Source organism: Apteryx mantelli, chromosome 4, assembly GCF_036417845.1.
Source record: "Apteryx mantelli isolate bAptMan1 chromosome 4, bAptMan1.hap1, whole genome shotgun sequence".
In the NCBI taxonomy this organism is placed as follows: domain Eukaryota; kingdom Metazoa; phylum Chordata; class Aves; order Apterygiformes; family Apterygidae; genus Apteryx; species Apteryx mantelli.
The window spans coordinates 74,397,961-74,418,269 of record NC_089981.1 but is presented as its reverse complement, the minus strand read 5'-3'; the positions used below and the strand labels follow the sequence as shown (position 1 = coordinate 74,418,269).

Below are 20,309 nucleotides of genomic sequence, written 5' to 3'. Positions count from 1 at the left end.
AAACTAGGATTATAATTATCTTTCTACAAAAGTCTTAACATGAGTATTTTTATGTAAAATACATCCATACCTTGCTTTCACTGATTTCTCGTATCCATTCCTTTACCAGGTTATTTAATTTCCCCAGAATTAGAATCCTATTGATAAAACATCAGAATCACATATAATGAGGTTATAGCAAACTAGTGTTATTTACCAGATGTTGATCAGCATTATGAGTCGACTAGAATAACATTACAGATATAATTATAGCTCATTATATATATACACACACACAGTCACTCTTACAACATTCCCGCTACTTTCCCCTTTACCTAAAGATGTTCAAGTCATTTAAGCTCAGAAAAAAATACAGGCACGCAAGGCCTGCTCATATTTTAGGTATATGAATTCTATTCATTTTCAAAACAAAACCTGTATTCATAAAATGCATGGACCTGAAAGAATACTGAGAAGCAGTACTGAAAGCAAAAAATTCTAGAAAGCTTAAGAATAAGGAAAAATCCCTAAAAGCAAGGGTCACTACAACTAAGTAGTTTTGAAGGGGGGGGGGGGGAAGGAAAAAAGAAAAAAAAGAAAAAAGAAATCATGCAAGCCAGCCTCCTAAATTTAAAGATTTGATCCATTCTACATTTTGAGGTATTCCTGTTAAGGGAATAAGGTTCAAGTTTCATATCTCACTAGCCATTTTAAAAAAACACTTGAAAGAACAAACATGCTTGAGGTTAAGTAATCAGCTACATGAACCTCAAGATATGAGAAAATCAGCATTAGAACGTTTACTCACCTGCGTTGCAGTTCCTCTTCCTCTTCAAATACACCATAGGGTTTTAGGGTTTCAATTAATTTCTGGGTGAGCATGCAGTCAAACTCCTTGGGGGCAGCTAAACTGATCGGTGAGGTAATGCCATAATGCTTCTGTAGCTGCTGTGTTTGTGATCCCTGGGTTGTAACAGGACTAATAAAGGTGGATAGAGTTACCAAGAGAAACAAAATATAACTTTATTTATTCCCATCAGATTAGCAGATAGAAACACATAGCCCGGAAAAAAAATAAGCCTACTTTTAGCAGCCACATCCCAGACCAATTTGTGTTAACTCTTCATACTAACGACAGCAACAGAATTACTTTTCCTCCATCTCTAAAAATTGGTTGCAAGGTGAGAAGTCACTATGATGCATGATTTTTTACATCAGCTGACTTAACTCTCAAAACATTCACAGACATAAGGAGGCTTTAGCACATTTTGAGCTCAACAGCACCATACAGTTACCTTTAAGCTGACTTCTTTGTGGGCTTGTGTATCAGAATGGTGGAGGAAAAACATCAGCTCAATCCAAGCTGCAAACTTGCTTTAACAATTCACATGCATGCCATCATTAGATATATTCTTGCTATATGGGGGATGAGGGGGCAGGGGGAAGGAATTTCAGACTTTGTTTCTTAGACTTTGCCTTGCACAAGTACCACAGATGCAAGCAGTGTCCCTACCATCATTTAAGTTCAAGGAATAGTTCACGTTAGGTATCTTTAGCCTATCTTAGGTAGGTTTACTGCATCTGGAAACTATTTTATAAATTGCATTTTTTCCTTAACATGACATTTTAATTCATATATAAGTATTTCTCTAAAAAGGAAAATAAACCTAGAGTAAAGTCAACCCATTGCAATGGGTTAAGTCTGCAACGACATAGTTCATTAAGACACAGTCCAATTATTAGACCTCTTGTTTTGCACTTTTCAAGCTAGACAAGTACTTATGGAGCCACACCTCAAGCATAAGAATAATAGGTCAATTCTCCCATATTTGAAGGTGGTAGGAGAGGGCAGGAAAGTAAGCAAAAGAAATTTAGCAGAAACACAGATGTGAAGGTAGCATCATACTATGAACCTAATTATAGGTTTCCTACATCAGCATCTTGGGTACACGAACAATCATATGGTTTTTAATAACAGGTATACATCTCTGATCTTCATAATTGAACACAGCCTTATTTTCAGAACCACTTCAGCTTTAAGGCTAGTAGGCCGAATATTTCAAAACTGAACACGCTCCTGTATAATATAAAGTGTCTGGATTCAGTGATTACTGCGTCTATATCTCTTAATTAAAACTTTTGTGAATTGATAACAGCAAAAGTAGTTAGCTATTAAAAACCATTTTTAAACATATTCAGCATTTTAGAACAAATGATATACTTAATTTTAACATGTAAACTAGACAAATTTTACCTTTAAGAACATTCAGTCTTGCTAGTGATATATTTCACAGATGTAGAAAAATGCACTACACAAATCAGTATTAAAATAGTTCTATGGGTTATTTCAGCATTAAGCACAAGTTTTGCTGATCTATTTTGACAACTTTTCTCTAAACTAGGAATGTTAGTCTCCCACCCTTGATTTTTAAAATAGACAAACCACTGTTCTTAAGCATATTGAAAAACTTCTTTTCATAAAAAATATGAAAGCAACTTAGATAAGTTAACCAACTCTTGAGATACCAACAGAAACATTATGACCTCTCATCAAAATAAGCAACTCAAATGTGACTGTTATAGCAACAGCTATTCAAAAACCTTTCAGACAACAGAAGCAAGCAATTCAGAAACAAGCATTACCTGAAAGTTGAGGCAATATTTATGTAAAAATTTTAATCTTCAGTACTTAAAAGTTATAATCTTCCTACATAAGATTGTTCCCATTCATCAGCATGAAGTAATGATTATATTTCATACCAGACGTAATTAATATCTTTAATATTTTTAATTCAGGTAAAACCAGAAAAAGTGGTGTTAATGTCTCTTTCTGAATGCAATTATTCATTTTACTAGGGCAAAAGGTAAAACATCAGTTTAGTCTCCTTCAATTTTCATAGAACTAGTGGCTAAAAGATTCTCATGCATGAAAAATTCAAGTTGATAGCTTATGTAAAGGTTTCATTCCTTGTAAGCATAAACACTACTGTTGTTATTAGTCCTTCACATTTATGCAAGAAGTCCATTTCTACCATACTAGAAAAGAATCAATTTTTCAGCCTGACTACATATTTGGGGGAAGGAGGAGAATCCTACAGCACAGCTTTATTTTCACTTCCATAGGGAAAGTTTTTCTGAAATTTTCCTCCTCAGGATTTAATTCTTCATTTCCATGAGGACTGAATCTTAAAATATACATATAAAATTTGCAATCAAGAACTCAGCAGCAATGCAAGCTTCTTACCAAGAAAGTTCAAGCCTATTTGTCCCTGTGCAACTACCCATTAACAAAAGTGAAAAAAGCAAAGCAGGAAAGAGTTTCTAAAAAAAATAAATAAATAAATAAAAAATAAAAAAAATAAAGAAAACCACTGTACATAAAATCAAAACCCAATTAATCATTTCTGAGAACATGATTTGACACAGCTTCCTTCAGCTTAAGGGGAGGTTTTATCAGCTAATGAAGAAGTTGACAGTAACTGAACAAATCGTATAAACTTTAGGACTTGATGTGTGAGTGAAAGCATTTAAAAAAGCTGTTCAGACGAATTGTATAGAACAGAGACTAATTAATGGCAAAGAAAACTATTAAATACAATTTTTCTTTTTTCAAAAATTATTTTTAGGAACAGCAACACAAACTGCAGCTCAAGCAGTGAACTTTAGACACTTAGCTGTTACAAAAAAGCAGTCATAAAACAACGTCTTACTACATTTAAAAATATTTATCATATCCAAGGGATGTTTATTTATACCATAAAGTAGATAGGTAGAAGAGGGGGGAAACTGTAAATTTAACTATTGTTAATTTTTTTTTTCAAATTAAGGTTTTCCAGGTTACATAATTTTAAAGCAATAAGCTAAAGCAATCATTATTTTAGCTTTATTTCTGTAAAAGTTCCCAAATGGTTTCACTGTAAGTTTCACATATCCATAACTAGAAACTATATCAAATTTGACACAGATAACAGGCTTCCTTGAAATAGTAAACAAAATTCAGCTTGATAGAAGTTGTTTCTAGATTTCTAAAACATCACTCAAGCCCTGACCCAGTGAAGCAGACTCCTGAAGTCAGTATTGCTGACCAAGCCCTTTGTCTTTTACCTGTTCCTTCCTACTCAGTCCTCTTCAGTTTTACTGATATCTGCTTGTAGGCCCACACCATTAACCTTTTAGAGAACCAGCAACTTAAAGGAAAAAAAAAATCCTTTTGCTTGCTCCCAAAATTACAATACATAAAGAACAGCCAACATTAGATTGCTTCCCTGATCTGGTTCACAGCAAAACCTTGGAAGCCCGATGTGCAGGTTTGTCTTAGCAAAGCAACATGTGGACATGATTTCCTTAAACCAGCAGTATCTTCAAGCCTCTACAGCATCAGATCACAGTCATGGGGTGTGTAACAAGTTTTGAAACCATTCACAGAAAGGACAGCTTCAAACAAACTAGTCAATGTACATCTCTGGGGACTGTTATACACAAAAAACATTTAGTTACTGCTTTTATGTTAATGTATTTTATAAAAATGAAACTAGGATGCTGTCAGCAACAAAGGACTGCCCTACACAAAGGTTTCACCTGCATTTCAAGGCTCAGGATTCAATACTACAAGTTCTTAAGACTAAGGAGAGCATCCCTTTTCAAACTTTCTGCTTCTGTTTTGCACAAGATTAGTCCAGCTTAGGAGTCAGATACCTCTGGTGTCCCTGTACCAACAGACAGTTGGGCAGTAGGTCCAAACATCTCCTACCCTACATTCAACATTAACTGATTGATAATGATATGTAACAGAACTATGAATATCATTAAGTGACTTTGTGTACATGTATAATGGAACAATCCCACAGGAGCATATTCTTCATGCAAATAATACACAACCAACACAAGGCATGAGGTTCAAGAAGTCTGTGCACTCCAGTTGGTGATCAAATTAAGTCTTTTGGACATTAGGTACTAGCCTTTTTCAAGATTTAGCAGCAGAGACAGTAATGGATCAATCTAAAGACACAGAAAATGGTTTAGCCATCTGCAAAGAGCAAAAATATAAATCATAAGTACACATACAAATCTAGGCAGTGCTGTCTCTACTTTTTTGTTCTCAAGCTGGATAAATTACTTGCATCTAGGCACTGCATAGATTAATACTCATCACACAAACCCTTTTAGACAGATTTATACTCTTACCAAACTCACAAGAACGAACTCTAGTATTCGTAGACACTCCTCTAGAATGTAGTGGAAAAAAAATCTCTTATTTTCCAGAGCTGTTATAGCTGTGAATCTGCCCTCCATAATATATACTATGTAGCATTTTTCTCTAACCACTGATGTTTTTATCTCTGAGAAACATTAAATAAGGACATTTTTAGCAGAACAGTATGTAACAGTCTCAGGATAACTGCCTTCTAGAAGACTTTAGAAGTCCAGTAGATGCAACGAAGCTTACACTTCAACATTACCTACATCCTTTTCAATACTAACATATTTTAGGCTAAAAACATTTAAACTGAAGCTCAAATGTTTACATCCACTGAAGTTCAGCCTATTCTAAGTTTTACTTAGCACACTGAAAGCTACTTGAAGAATGCCTTTGTTAAGTTATAGAAACAAATGATACTAGGCAAAGAAAGTTAATATTAACTCACTTAAGGAGTAAATAAACTAAGTGCTAAGTACCCAATATTCATGCATTTAAGTGGCAGTAAATCTTCAAAATTACTGCAGAGCAAGCAAGTATTTACAGGTATATCCTCTTCCCCCGCACAGTCTCACATAAAGCCAAGAAATTTCAAGTAGAGTTTTTGCTATCTGCTTTTTAAGTGAAAAATAAATCATTGAAAACTAACTTTAACATTGCATTCCATCTTCCACCTTTAACATTGCATTTACATCTCACATTTTAGCCAGAAAACACTGATGATCACATACAGCATTCTGATGTTTTACTTGTTTATGAAACCATAAAGATCACCCTCTACTCCAAAATCTCTCCCCTTGAAAGGGTATGTGGACATTTTAGTTTTAACCTGTAACACACTATACCACCACCTTTGGAATACCTTGGTTTAAATTACCAAATTTATTCAGAGGGAACCAACAGGTAAGTGCCAATGCTAGTTATAGCTAAAAGGATAGAGAAGTCAAAGCCCTAAAAGGGGGGGGGGGGGTAAAATTTGTTAGTCATTGTAGTTAAGCATTAACAAAAAGCAAAGAACATTAAACAGCAACAGAAAATCCCATTCCAATTAGTCAATCCTAACAACAGCAGCGACAGATTTAGTAGACCTTGTCAGGGTCTGATAGGCAACTTAAAGCATGCTTAAGCCTTTTTTTAATTATTTTAGACTAGGCTTTTTTTTTTTTTTTTTAAACACCAAGAAGAATAAGAAACAGTTTGGGGCTTTTTTTCCTGTTTGGTTCTAGTCATCCAAATATATGCATTAAGATCTTGAACTTTCTCTCCTGTGAATATGAGCTGTCTATCAATAGCTCAGAATAAAACAAAAGTTGCATAAAAAGATGTACAATTAAATTTAACATGCTATTGTTGTTGCTCAGATTTATCCTTGAGAACTGAGGAGCATAGGCTGATAGTTTAAACCATCTGCAAATTGGGTGACAGCTATAGTGGCTTAATTCTGAAATGTTATGATCCAAAATTTCATCTCAAACATGAATTAATCTCAATTCTTAATGAAATGCACCTATAACGTAACTTTTCATATAAACACTGCACATGAAATTCTAGTCTGTATTATGTTAACAGCAGTATAGCTAAAAGATCTTTTTCCTTCAGAATCCCAAGTTTTGGTAGGGCGTACCTCCTAATATGGTTATCAATACATATGGAATTAAGAATAAACTGTGGCAGTGTAGCCATTGGTAAAGGTGTTTCACAACAGCGTGCAAAAGGGGAAGAAATAAATAAAGACACATAAGAGGGCTGAAAAGTTTCCAGGCATGTACACTCCTTCAAAGGGAAGTGACTATACATTTGCCTCCATTGACTATATCGATAAATCCAGTCTTTCTTTTTCACTTGTGTAAGACATTCAGATCCCTGAAGCAAAACTGATAAACACACCATCTAGTTGATCAATTGGAGCTAAATTCGCATAGCTCAAGCTCTACTATGTCAGATTTCAGAAGAAGCATCTTGTCTACATTTTTAAGTCTCTTCCAGTAAGGGCTGAGTTTGGCAATTTTACATAAAGATGAAAGTTTCTGGCTTAATGGTGATGCCCTCACCCTATACGAAAGAAATATAGACAGGAAATCTGAATGAGGTCTGTGCAAATTAAAGGGGAACATTATTTTAAGTGGTTAAGACAACCCAGCTGTCCTTCCTGAATAAAAAGTTTGAATATCTAGCAGAAAACTGCTGGATCGTTTAGATCACCTATGAAGAAGCTTTCAGAATGAGGTTTTGAAGATATCCGAAAAAAGATTTGAACATGGGTATTGAAGCAATGACAAGCAACAAAAATACGGAAGAAGAGGTTCTGAACTATAGTGGAAGGAAGAACTTTCATACAGATTCCATTAACCTTTAATTCATTCTTGAGTTCTCTCTAGCTTTTCAGTTTGGGACAGTCTTTGCACAATAGAAGAGTGAAAACAGCCTGTCCAGAAACACACACCACTCATAACATTCTTGCAAACAACAGTTTCAGAAGAAGTTGCTCAAGTTTAAATAGCAGAAACTTCTACTGAACTCTGCAGCACTTGAATCAAAATAAGGTCTACTATTATTTTGGAGACAAAATATTTCATAGGTAGCAATTTAAGAAAAGAAGTAGAGGTTTCAAAAGATATTAGAAATATTAAACAGAGAACTTAAAATCAGATGAAGCATTTCATTGCAAAGAGATTAATTTGCCTCAGAGGTGAATTTTGCTCAACAAACATGTGGGTTTTACAAGTTCTTTGCAGTACCTCCATGTTAATAAGTATCAACTTGGTCTTTTTTTGGAGTGACATTAGCAGACAGAAAGCTACTGCAGAAACTACATACTTGCAGTGCAGTTCCTCTGTACTACATCTCAAAAATTAATCCTCAGTACAGGTTTTGTTTTCTTCTTGATTAATACAGTTATCCCTTTAAATTAAGACTTTGCCTTTTAAATTAAGTTCTTCTGAAGCAGGTTCAGTCCCTTTGTAGAGTTATGAATATATTTAATTCCTTCAGTATATTTAATTCCTTCTAAAATGTAGTCTGTAAAAACCTGAGCTCAGTCTGTTCAGAAACATGCACTTAATTCACTCCCAGTCCCATGTTTAGCCTCATCTTTCTTCTGACATACAAATTAACAATCACTAATTAAAAGCCAACAAAACAACAATTTTTGTATTTGTCTAAAACAAAGCTCAGTGAAATAAAACAAAGTCTTACTTCCAAACAGACGTGAGGATAAGACTGTCTACAGTAAAGCTTGAGAAACTTCACTAACAACACTCCAAAATTCTAATGTGGAAGTAATCAATACCGACAGTACTTAAACTTTTATAGCACTTATGGCAGTTTTAACGGTTCACATATATGACTCCATGCATTCTTCCACTTTTGATAAAGAGAAGTCTTTTGCAGTGATTTCAGCAGATACAGAAGTTCAGCTGACAAGCTGCATAATAATGTTTAACAGCAGTTTAACAAGAAACAGATTCTTATTGTTATTTCTCTACATGGAGGGTCAGAAGACCCAAGTTATGTAAAAAGGGTGCCTCATCAATTCACAAAAACATAGCTGCTGCTTCATTGAGTCAGTAACCTTTCTGCATACAGTGTAGCCCTAGCTGAAACATATTAACAGCTTAGTAAGCTTCATTGCTCCCTGGCATTTTACTGTTATGTTTCAGACAATGCACAGGAACAAGTGTTCTTTACCTAACAGTTCACTGGTATATATTTTTACAACAGAGGGAATAACTACTTTCATTTCCAATAAGTTTTTTAAACAATTAAAAGTTAAAGGCTTTTCCTTTAAGCAGCTGCTACCTCTTCACAAGAGGTTACTAAGAATCATAAAAAATGCCCATATAAATCCTAGAAAACAAATATTTTTATTAAACATTAAAAGGCTTATGCAAATGCCAGCTATCAGCATCACCAGAACCTGAGTTTATTCTCTTGCTATTTAAGTGCCTTGTAAAAAACAGTGTCCCTGTTTTTATAGTTTTGTACCATACTGCTAAGAAAAATACACACACTCTCACACACGCACACATACACAGCATCAGAACTGCTATACTTGATACACAGAACTGCTTCTTGAGAACTCTGAAATAATACTTTTGAAGTAGAGAGTGATGATTCTAATCTCTGGTTGGGTGTGAGATGAGCTCTGAGTAGGCCTGTCAATTGTAGACACTACCCTAAAAAAACGAATTCTAAAGGCTCCCCCAAAAGACAAGGGGAAAAAAGTACAGATATATTTTGCTCCTCATCCTGAAAGTTGTGGCAGTGACAACATGAATAAGGTTGTTCCACCCTCCAGTCAGAAGATTAACATCAAAAAGCATTGAGTGGAAGGAAGCCAGAAAAGCACTAAGTTTTTAAATATTCTAAACATTAAATACTCACTAAACTTAAATCAGAGGTACCACTTCACAGACAAGGAATAAAATATTACTAGCATTGCAATGCTTGCTTTAAAGCCTTGACTGAGTAATATGAAGTCAACCACCCCACAAATGCACAAACAATAGAACAAACGCAGAATTTGAGAAAACTTTACCACTTTCCTCATTAGAATAACCTTTTCTATCAGTATGGCTGCTAATTAGTGTTTGTGCTGAAAAAAGCAATATTTTAGAATAATGCCAATACACTTAAGTAATATTATTAGAGTTTTTAAAGTTTATCATGAATTCCTACAGCAAGAAAAATTTCAAAGTCATTCTTAAGCTCTTCAAAGTTGAAGGCAACTAGTAGTCCAATTCATTCATTAAAAGTAGCCCAGATTTGAAATATTATTATTAAGCATTTGGTATTTATGTAGTTACAACAAAATAAGCAAGAATGAAAGCAGAAAGTATAAACACCCTCCCATCTTCCTGGAGCAAAAAAGCCTAGCCAACTCCATAGTTAAGGTTCTGGGAATTTTTCACTGTTATAATGAACAGCAGCAAAACTTATCTATAAAGACACTGCAATCTCGTTACAAAGCCTCAGCATAACTATTTTTCCTTCTGCGCTCATCCACTCTATATTTTCCCCACTCAGCTGAACTGTTTGTCTTATTTGCACCATGACTAATACAAAAGTGTTTTTAGACTCTATAAAACAAGCACAACAGGAAAACAGGGCTGTTCTTTACATAAACCCTACGTATTTAAAACTATAGTTAACACAGTAACTCCAAGTTTTTGTATTTCTCCTTGAATACCCCAAAAGGCCTAGAACAACAACACATCTTATTCCTAATAGCCACTTAACCACCTGTCCATCGCTGGTTTTCTCGACTTAATTTAAGATAAAGTACAAACATTATGAATTATGGAACTGAGGGACTGGGAAGTTCTGTTGTCTCAATCTGGACCTTCCAAACGTTAAGAATAAAAAAACGACCAGCGAAGAAACAGAGATTAAGTTACGTCCCGCTTCGTCCCTCAAGACTACGAGAGCGGTTACAGCACGGCAGGTCAAAAGGACAAGGCCTACTTTTTCAGAGGAAAAGCCCCCCAGCTTCCCGGCGGCGAATGGCGGTGCGGGGGAACGGCGACCGCCATTCGTTACTACCGGCCAGGGGGCGCTCCTCGCACGGGCTGGAAGCGAGGGCCGCTAAGCGGCTTGGCATTTCGGAGTCACCGAGGACTGGCTGACTGAATCTTGCAAAGACAGCAGACTCAGCTCGGATCGCATGTTAGAACCGGCCCCCGCGCCTCTCCCCCCACGGAACGAGGAAAAGCCGTTCACACAGCAACTGGGGGAGAGGGTTCGGCGACATCTTTGAGAGAAGGGGGGGGGGGGAAGCTTCATCTTTTGCGGCCAGGTGGAAGGCAAGACGAAGATAGATATGCGGTACCTTCCCGCTTGATACGGCTCGAGTTCGCGCTGGGGCCAAGTCTGCCCCCGCTCCGCCAACACGGATATCCGCACCGCGGCCGCGCAGCCCCTCGCGCTCGCTGCTAAAAGACAGCGAAGGAGAAAGCGACAACAACAATAACGTACGAGGCACCTCAGTATCTCCTTCTGAGGTCGCAGCTATGAGGGAAGAAGAAAGAAAGCCGCTCCTCGCGGACTGGGCGGCGAGCAGCGGCCCCACAGCCCCTCACACTGCGGCACCGGAAGAGCCCAAGGCCGGGGGGGGGGAAGCACGAGAGAGGGGGAAGGGCGAGAGCGAGGAGAAAGGGCCCCAGCGAAGAGGGAGCACAGGGCGCTACGAGGGGAGCGCTAAGGAGTAACAAGGCAGAGGCTTTTAAGACGCTCTACAAGGTTTCCAACTTACAACGGCATCGTCTCTCCGGCTCCTCCTCCTCCTCCGCCGCCGCCGCCGCCACCGCCACCACCACCGCGTCTTCCCCTTCTCCCTCCTCCTCTTCTTCTTCGTCCTCCCCCACCGCTGCTGCCTCCGGACCGGTCACTCCTCCCGCCAGGAAGCGGGGATCGTGATCATGGTACGAGCCAGGGTCGGACCTTAGAGGGAAGAGAGAGCCGTTCGCTAGGCCCGGCCGCCGCCGCTTCACTTTCCTCTTCCCCTCCGGCCTTCTAACATGGCGCCCGGGCGCTACCACAGCAACCTTCTAGAACAGGGGGGGACTTACGCAGCGGCGCGGCCACCCCCGCACGCCGCGCACGCTAGCTCGCCCGCGCATGCCCAGCGGCCACGAGGCCGGGGAGCATCCTGGGAGCCGTAGTTCCGGCTGGGGGGAGCGAGCCCGGGTTTGAAAACAAAGCACTAACGGCTGCGCGGCGGCGCATGCGCCCGGCGAGACGAGGCGGCGCCTGGCTCTGGCGCTGTCGGGTTCGCGCCGGGCAAGGCCGGAGGCGGCTGGGGCTGAGGGGGGCGCGGGGCTGCTGCTCGGGCTCCCGCAGGGATTCGGCCTAGCTCACCACCTGCACGGGCACCGGGGGGTTTCCAGGCGGGCGTAAGCGCGGCCTTTAATTGCCATGGAAACTAATGCGGCGGGGGGGAACACGACTCCTCGTTACCCCAACGAGCAGCAAAAAGCTCTGTAGAGCGCTCGCGGCCCGGGCGGCGGCACCGCGCTGAAGCGGGCCGGAGCGGCCTGGTGGCCCCCGCTGCTTTGCGCTGAGCTGCAGTACTAGGGTTTGCATCTCTCTGTTCGTATTCACCTCCGTCAGACGTGTTTTCGCTTTCACCGCCCGCACAGAGCAAAAACACGCTTTTCTAGTAACAGTTTTCAGAAGCTCTGCCTGCAATCGATGGCATAGCTTTCAGAAGAAGTTAAAGGGAAAAATCACCAGCTCTTCACATGTTTCTGCAAGAAAATCTCTTCTTAGAAAAGTAAATGTATTATAGCAAAAAAACTATTTTGTCTCCCTTTTTTTAAGATGTCCTATTTTTTTTGTCTTTGTATCGAAAAATAAGTCTTTCAAATTACAAATTCATCTCCCAATGGCTCATAAGATAAACGGTAACGTGGCTTGACAGCATATAACAATTGTAGATCTCCCCCCCCCCTTTTTTTTAAAACAATAAGAGGTGATGGTTCTGAGTGCTGTTCCTGGCTCTCATCAAAGACATGGCTGTATGACTGTAAAGACAGCCAAGATGAGACTAGTTTTCTGTAAAAATAGTGAAATGTCTAGGTAAGCACACAGAGCATTAATAATTCTTATATTAAAAAAATAGCTAAAATGTTTTTGTCACCATTTTTTTAGGGTTTTTTTCCCTCCTCTTCCCAACAGTCCTTGCTTTTTGTTTTGGCAAAATACTGTATTTACATATTCGTTTTACACCAAATATAATATCGGTTTCAGCTCAGTCAGCATAGTTTTACCAGCAGTTTCTCTGAAAGGCGTATGAAATCAATAAGAAAAGGGAATGGCAGCCAAACTGTAGTTGGAAAAGTCCCTGTGACCAAGCTAGAAACTCCAGATGCTTTTTCAAGAATCTATGAAAAACATGTATTAAACTTGAATGATGAAGAAATAGTAAATGTCATGAGAATTGCACCAATTTCTACGGTACCAAAGAAAAACTTAAGATTTACGGATTTTACTGGGAAAACATTCATCCAGCCAGTCATTAGTACAACACAAGAGGCCTGTGTTGCATCATGGCTTTTTGTCTGTTGTTAGCTGATGGGCAAAGAGAAGATGCCCTGTAAAAAATTCTCATTTGCTTATTTTTGTTGAAACTGCTGCAGGACTGAACGTGTTCTTAGTGATGTAAGCCTCTCGTTTAATGAGCAAAGGAAGTAAGAGAACTTGCTGCTTCTATTTATTTCCATTTTCAGTAAAAACAACCTTTCTTTTTTGGAGGAAAAGTTTTTCTCAGTCAAGTTGCCTACTTCCACTATGGATCAGGGCAAGAATATCCTGCTTAGCTAGATGGTGTAACTGAAATAAACCAGGAAGAAAGTTTTGGAGACATAATGGATTCTTATGGATCACAGTTTCAAATAAATAAATGACATACAGATGCACAAATGTATTAAGATGTGTAGTAAACACTGCTCTTGTAGAAGAAACATTAAAGAACGAATACAACATAGTAATACAGTATGAGAAATAAAAATGAAGATTATATAATAAGCCTAAACAAAAACATTTCAAAAACTAAGTATTTTTATGGTAAAATGCATTAGGAATGTTCTGCCTTTCTATTTCACAGTATCTACAGCTGTCAGGATTTACTGTTTATCTGATTCGATTTCAGGATTGTTCTTGAAGAGATACTCTGCCTATAAACAGAAGATTTTCAAAGTTACATATCTTTTCAAGTGCCCAATTTAAAAATGCACACAAACTAACAAAAACAGTGGATAACATTGCTTTAAACAAAATCACAGAAAATATTAAATGGCTCTAAGATGTAATCTCTGACAGAGACGTTAGCGAAACCTCTTCCCCACAACTACTACCTACCATGTTCTCCCCCTTGGCAGCAGTGACCCCATCTCTACCATGGGCTAATAGGACAGCATTTGCACTCCATGGAAAATCCTAGGTGGGAGTACCCTAGGGCCTGATTTCTGGACCCAAAAGAGTAGATAATAGAGTTCTTACAAGTTATGTAATCAATAGGGAAGATCTTATCCTCCTACCACTACAGGTAGTTATCACTCATCAGTCATCAATGTTAAAACAATTAAACATTTCTTCCTGCTTAAAATGGCACATAATACTGATGCATTCATTTTAAGCTTTTGTTTAGCTAATAAAAATGTTTCTTTTCATTATAACACAGATTACTTGTTAATATATTTCCTAGGAAACTGAGTAAGAATAGCAGTACAGTAATAATGGTGGCCAAGTTTTCATCTGAATTCACTGTAGACCCTGCTTTGAGCAGAAGGTTGAACTAAACTTGAGGTACCTTGCAACCTGAATTACTCTGCAATTCTATGGATTTACTCTTGAGCTTATCTGTGTATTGTGAAAGGGATTATGAAAGAACTTTCTTTGATCATTACGATTACAGGTAGTGTTGTGCCTAGAACTGTATAAGCAGTGTGGAAACTGATGTCCCTCTTTCTGCAGGCCCCTATGTCACTGCAGAATTGGCAGGGTACATAAGAAGGGCAGGGAGAGAGCTCACACACCAGGACCAGTTCTAATAGTAATTCTTCTCTCCTGTTACTGCATAGTAAAATTAGATGATCCCCTTAGTGGTAACAAAGTGTCAAACCATCTCATAAAGAGTAGCTACAGTATTCTTTGATTTTAACAGTAATTATTGCTCTCCTGAATTGTAGGTACTAACCACTAATGAACTGTAATTATGAAAATGAGAAAAAGAATCTAAGTCCTTATGTTATCAAAGATTCTTTGGGTCTAAGTGAATATTTCCATTAAGCTTTTTCAAAGATATTTAAGAAAAAAAAATGTAATCACCTTACCAGAAAATCGACTGGATCATCTGGCCTGATCTTACAGCATTCATTCAAACCTTGCGTAAGTGTGGGCATGACATGTTTCATTAAATAGTTTCGTAATGGAACGGACTGGGCCTCCAGTAACTCTTCTTCTTGTCTCTTCACTTCCGCCAGACGTTTGTTCTACAAATAATGAACAAAAGAATAAAGAAGAAAATGTATAGCATTTACCAAATAGCACTTGACTAAATAATAATGGTGGCCTAGAGAAATAATAGGAGTTAGAAACCACGGATAAATCTTTAAAACCCACATTTAACAGCACAATTATGAACTCCTTTTTAAATTTGGATCATAGGGCATGCTGAGGAAAGTGAACTGAGCATGATGAAAGCTGAAATAATGTATCTAGTAAAATTATTTTATTACTCTCTTTAACACCTAAAGGAAAGGTTATTCTGTTTTACATGCTCCTATTTCTATAAGATATTTGGCAAAATTACTGGAAAACACTAGTATGTATCACTTCAAAAATTACTGTTATTGCAAATGCAGATAATTTCTTGACGGTTCTTTGAACTGGGGGCAGGAGAGTGTTTTAATTCTGAGAAGAGCCTTGACTCTCTAAATAACTGCAAAATGCCTCAAAATTCTCTTTTTTTAGGCTTTCATTTATGTTGTTTTTGAGGGGAGGAGAGCTCAATACACTAAAAAGCCAGTGAATTACATCTGTTTACATCAGCTAAAATTATTCTTGTATTCTGGTCAAATCCAATACAATGATTACACTCAGAAAGTAGGGGAAAAAAAATCCTTGAGTTAGCCTTCTATTTAATAGCACTTAATAGCATCTGTACTTGCAATAGTTTTAGCCAGAAGATTACTCAAACATTTATTGTACTCTCTTCTCTCATTGTATTCAACAGTAGCCTGAGTCATAGATAGATACAACAAGCAGAAGAGACTCTGAAGAAAACTCTGAAGACTGCTCTTCTGTACTCAAGGATGATACAAAAGCCATGTTCCAATAAAACTGATTTACCTGATTCATTCAATCCAGGAGCGATATTCAATAAATCATCTGGTCTTTGGTCACTCTACCCAGAGACTGTAGCTAATCTACAATCTCAAGGGTAAATGAATAGTTGCTTAGATTTCCTGAGTACCTGCCTATTTAAGTGCACATTTTATCTAAACACCTACTTTAGCTTCAAATAATGTGCAGTTTGCTTTCCTTAAAGTCAGATGGCTTTGAATTGAATGTAGATAAAAATGTGTTAACTATCCTTGCTAGCCTTTCAGACAATCTTTCTGGAGAGCACAAAATGCTATTTAATCTTGAATGAAGCTGAAAATAAGCATAGAGATAACAAAGAAAACTTAACTCTTGTATTTACAAGCCCACAGCAGAGCAACATAAAAGCTTGTTTAAAAGTGAGCAATTTCAGGGTATTATGTGCAGGGTATGCACATTCAAATGTAAGAAAAGAGTTCCTCCTCAGAATGATCAATTTGTTTTAAATATCTCTAAAAGGAGACAACAGAAGAGCTGCCTTCTGGGGAAGCAGCCTGACTTTGGGTGAGAGCAAGGAAGTTACTGTAGTGTGCGTTTCAGGTTATTTACCTAAAATGCCCTTAAGTGTGGCAAAGTAAATACAAAAAAAAAGCATCAGGTGCAAATCCCGTGAAGTGAGGTACCCTAAATACTAAGTATTTATTAAAGTATTAGCAAACAGAAAGCATCCTTCAGACTGCATCAGGTATTCCTCACTAAAAACCTGCTTAGCTCTTAACCTTGTTTCTCCTGCAGGCTGGGAGTGCAGAGAGCTCCAGTGCAAACTGGAATAGTGATCAGACAATGTGGAGTTAAAAGTCTTTTTTTGAAAGGCATCTTCAATGGCTAAAGACAATTTGCTAAAACAGAGGATGGAGTATGTCAAGGAAATATGAGCAAAAGCACCTCTTACTTGAATTTAGACTTTCTATAAATTATTTGACAACTATATATAGAAAATATATCAAATTATAATAGTACATATTTAAAGACCAACCCAGGAATACCAGAAGAAATATCATTCACATGCTTCAGGGCATTTTCCAGCCTCTAACTACTGGAATTTATATGGAAACCTTTAAACTTTTTTTTTTTTTAATCATTCCTCTCAACAGATGATACAGCCTTTGTTAGAAACAGAGGACAAAGTCAGACATCTCACTGATCTAGTCTACTTTCATAGACTAGGGTTTAAGCACTGTGCATACCTAACATCCTGAATATTTCTCAATGAAGTAATAAGGATGATAAATAAGACTTTGTCAGCTCCATAGAAATAAAGTGAACAAAGTGCAAAATTCCTAGAAGATTGGTTATGGAAAGTCATCACTGTAAAAAATTTACAGTGGATTATAGCAGATATTTATAAATGGTAAAATAAAAGAGCTATAACACAGCAATAAGAAAAGGAGGATCAGAAAAGTTAGTTTAAACATATGCTGATATAAACATGCAAACAATACTATGTCTGTAATTGAATAAAGACTATGTTCTTTAATTAGGGCCTCATCATAAAGGTATTGTGAGCCAAATTCGAAGTACGATATAAGGAACTAGAGAGTATATGCCACATTTTCCAAGTATAGCAGCATATGCCACATTTCCAAGCCTAACAGATTGCTGGAAGCCCCTTTGCTTCTACTTTTTAAATCACACAAATAATAATGGTTTCCCAGAAATATGTATTAACCTACCCACTCTTCCCATTTTTCCTTCCTTTCAGCCCTTTCCTCAGCTTCTTTACGCTCTCGCTCAGCTGCTTCTTCAGCTTCTTTGGCAAGACGTTCCTCAGCTGCTTTGCGTTCTAATTTTTCCTTTTCTTCATCTGTCAAACCATAATTCCGAGGTTCCCCAATTTCTTTAATGATATCTTTTACAATAATTCTGTTCTCAGGATCTTCAAATTTGGCTACATCTTTTAAACAATACAAGAGAGAAATTTTCAGGGCTTTTGTCAAGTATCAGTTATCATCGGTGAACAACTGCAAGACCTAACAATATATGGTGTCCACGTTGTTTGAATTTTCCATTATAAGGTGTTGTTTTCAAGTGTCTATAACTGCCAATTTTTTGCTGTATAAAATAAATTTTCTATGCCTGAGTTTCTTTAATAGTTTCAGCTAAAATAATTTGTCTTTTCAAGATGATGTTACAGAGAAATGTATTTAAATGATTTTTTTAAACTGTTTTGCTCAGCAGTTGCAGCTTGCCTAAGTTTTGAAACTTGAAAATGAGGTCATCGAAGCATCTGAGATGTTACTTCAGCCAGTCTTATGTCAGATCATCCAAACTTACGAAACTGTAAGCTTCTGAATCCCACCCTCTCTGCCCCACAGGTTGCACAACAGACTGATAGAATTTGGCAACAAACTCTCCAAAGTTCATTCATACACTGTTTTTGAATGTAGACCTATCTCTAGTTAAACTCTTACTATGTTATACCTACAAAGCCAATCTGTAGCTTCACCTAGGGGCATAGGGTCTGAGCAAGATCTCTTTCATTTCATTACTTCTCGCTTTTAACTTTGGAGGCTATTTGGGGATCAGACTTGCAAAAACACTCAGAAAAATGGAGACTGTCTCCAGGGCTTTCTGGGCTCTGTGTGTATTTCGTGTGGAGGCATCTGGCAGAAGGGGTATAGAAATGTACATGGAAAGGAAGAAAAGAGGGAATTTCAGGCATACAGAGATTAAAAATACAGAGGTAAAGATGGTAAGGGATTGGGGGTGTAAAGGCACAGAAATGGCTAAGGAGAGCAAGCAGAGAAAGAGGAAAAAGCAGAACAACTAGAATACAGAATTTAGACTAGAATCTAATAGTCCTTAGTATACATTCCTCTGCTTTATGAAGTTATTTTGAAAGCCATTGGCAAAGGATGCTTCTCATGTCTTTCTAAGCACTAATTCTGACAGAACGTAGGAGTCCATTACTAATGCCATTGTTCCAGGAGATGATGCAGTTGTGATTTGGACCTGAGGTCCAAAATCTGCTAATTATCCAAGGCAGGAAGATAACATAACTCTACATGATAAAGTTTCTTTTTTAGTTTCTTCTATCAAAAAATCAGGAATTACATTCCTGAAGTATTCCAAATTAAAATAATTTTAAATTTTCTATGTCAAGCAGTCCATTATTTCTGTAATTTTAGCTGCAACTGGATATATGAATTACATTGCAAACTATTTTGCACTAATGAGTTCTTAGAAATACTTTAAATGACTATTTTCTAATCATTTAAGGTACTTAGAACTCTGTCTGCACTGAATTTGAGCTCTCAAAGACTGCAGTCTTTTCTCAGATGGCCGAGCAAGATTTCAATGCAAATGTTACAGTAATCATAATTAATTGCATATCTACAAAGATAAATGTCTTTAAATAAAAATAGGGTTAGCACTGATCCTAATCGAGAGGAACCACCACCAAAAAAGGAGTTCATAAATTAAATTTTCAAAGCAAAGTACCATTATAATTTTAACATGCCTTTTTGTAGATGATCTAACATGCTTGTGTGACTGTTTTCGATTTGCAGATGAGAAAAACAAGACACAAAGAAAACTGACTTACAGAATTCATGTAGTGAGTCACTATAGAAAATAAGGGTTTCCAGAATCTTGAAGCCCACTTCTTTGTACTAATTGTATTTCAGACTCAGAAAAAATAATAAAAAAGCAATTCATATGACCATATGTTATGATTTTCCCAAATTAATATGGAAGTAAGTTTTGATTAATTCAAATCAATATTTAAAGAATCAAGCACAATTCTTCAACCAATCCCTGCTGAAGTCAGTAAACCCAGCCAACTTCCTTCAGGATATGACTGAGAAAACAGTCAAGTCTCTGTTTAAATCTGGTATTAAATCCGATACGAAAAACAATAGCATCAGCTGAAGAGAGCAGAGCCAAACTAATATTTACATCCTATCATCTCCTTCCTTCTGTAAATTGAAAGATGGTAAAATAGAATTTAGTGGAAAACTGCATGAGAGAATAAGCAGGACAGAATATAAAAATCACTCGGCAGAGGTATAATATGCACCTAGATACTTGGAAGGGGAAAGACAGAAGCGTAATTTAGGAAGAATTCTAAACCTAAAATCATCATATTAACACACCATTTTTGTCCACAAGTATATTTCCTTACAACACAAGTACGGTATTATTCTCAAGATAATCTCTATAATGACTGGCATTACATAAAGAAGAAGAGAAACTCAATTATCATTCAGGCTGTTCCATAATTAACTTCTCATAACCCATCTCAAACAGGGAC

The 20,309-nt window shown here is 37.5% G+C and overlaps 2 protein-coding genes and 1 long non-coding RNA gene across 7 annotated transcripts in view; 1 reads left to right on the top strand and 2 right to left on the bottom strand.

The window, feature by feature from the left end:
- PAPOLA (poly(A) polymerase alpha) overlaps nucleotides 1–12,414 on the bottom strand; it is a 50,686-nt gene extending 38,272 nt beyond the window's left edge. For 3 of the 4 annotated variants that reach the window (XR_001292275.2, XM_013940731.2, XM_013940733.2), the window contains exons 1-3: nucleotides 11,427–12,414; nucleotides 788–958; nucleotides 71–137 (exon numbers count right to left, since the gene is read on the bottom strand). Coding sequence is in view for 3 of the 4 variants with exons in the window: in XM_013940731.2 (XP_013796185.1) it covers nucleotides 71–137; nucleotides 788–958; nucleotides 11,427–11,434 (246 nt within the window). In the remaining variant the exon portion in view is untranslated. Of the gene's footprint in view, nucleotides 1–70; nucleotides 138–787; nucleotides 959–1,274; nucleotides 2,417–11,426 lie in introns of those variants that run through there. The other variant, XM_067294939.1, reaches the window with a different exon arrangement.
- On the top strand, nucleotides 11,543–19,684 carry LOC136991761 (uncharacterized). The gene is made up of 3 exons (XR_010883953.1): nucleotides 11,543–11,595; nucleotides 18,233–18,337; nucleotides 19,567–19,684. It is a non-coding gene; the product is annotated as an uncharacterized lncRNA (long non-coding RNA).
- AK7 (adenylate kinase 7) overlaps nucleotides 13,442–20,309 on the bottom strand; it is a 26,618-nt gene continuing 19,750 nt past the window's right edge. The window contains exons 16-18 of one of the 2 annotated variants that reach the window (XM_067294940.1): nucleotides 17,731–17,951; nucleotides 15,007–15,165; nucleotides 13,442–13,848 (exon numbers count right to left, since the gene is read on the bottom strand). In XM_067294940.1, coding sequence (XP_067151041.1) covers nucleotides 13,798–13,848; nucleotides 15,007–15,165; nucleotides 17,731–17,951 — 431 coding nt within the window. In that variant the 3' untranslated portion in view covers nucleotides 13,442–13,797. The remainder of the gene's footprint in view (nucleotides 13,849–15,006; nucleotides 15,166–17,730; nucleotides 17,952–20,309) is intronic. The other variant, XM_067294941.1, reaches the window with a different exon arrangement.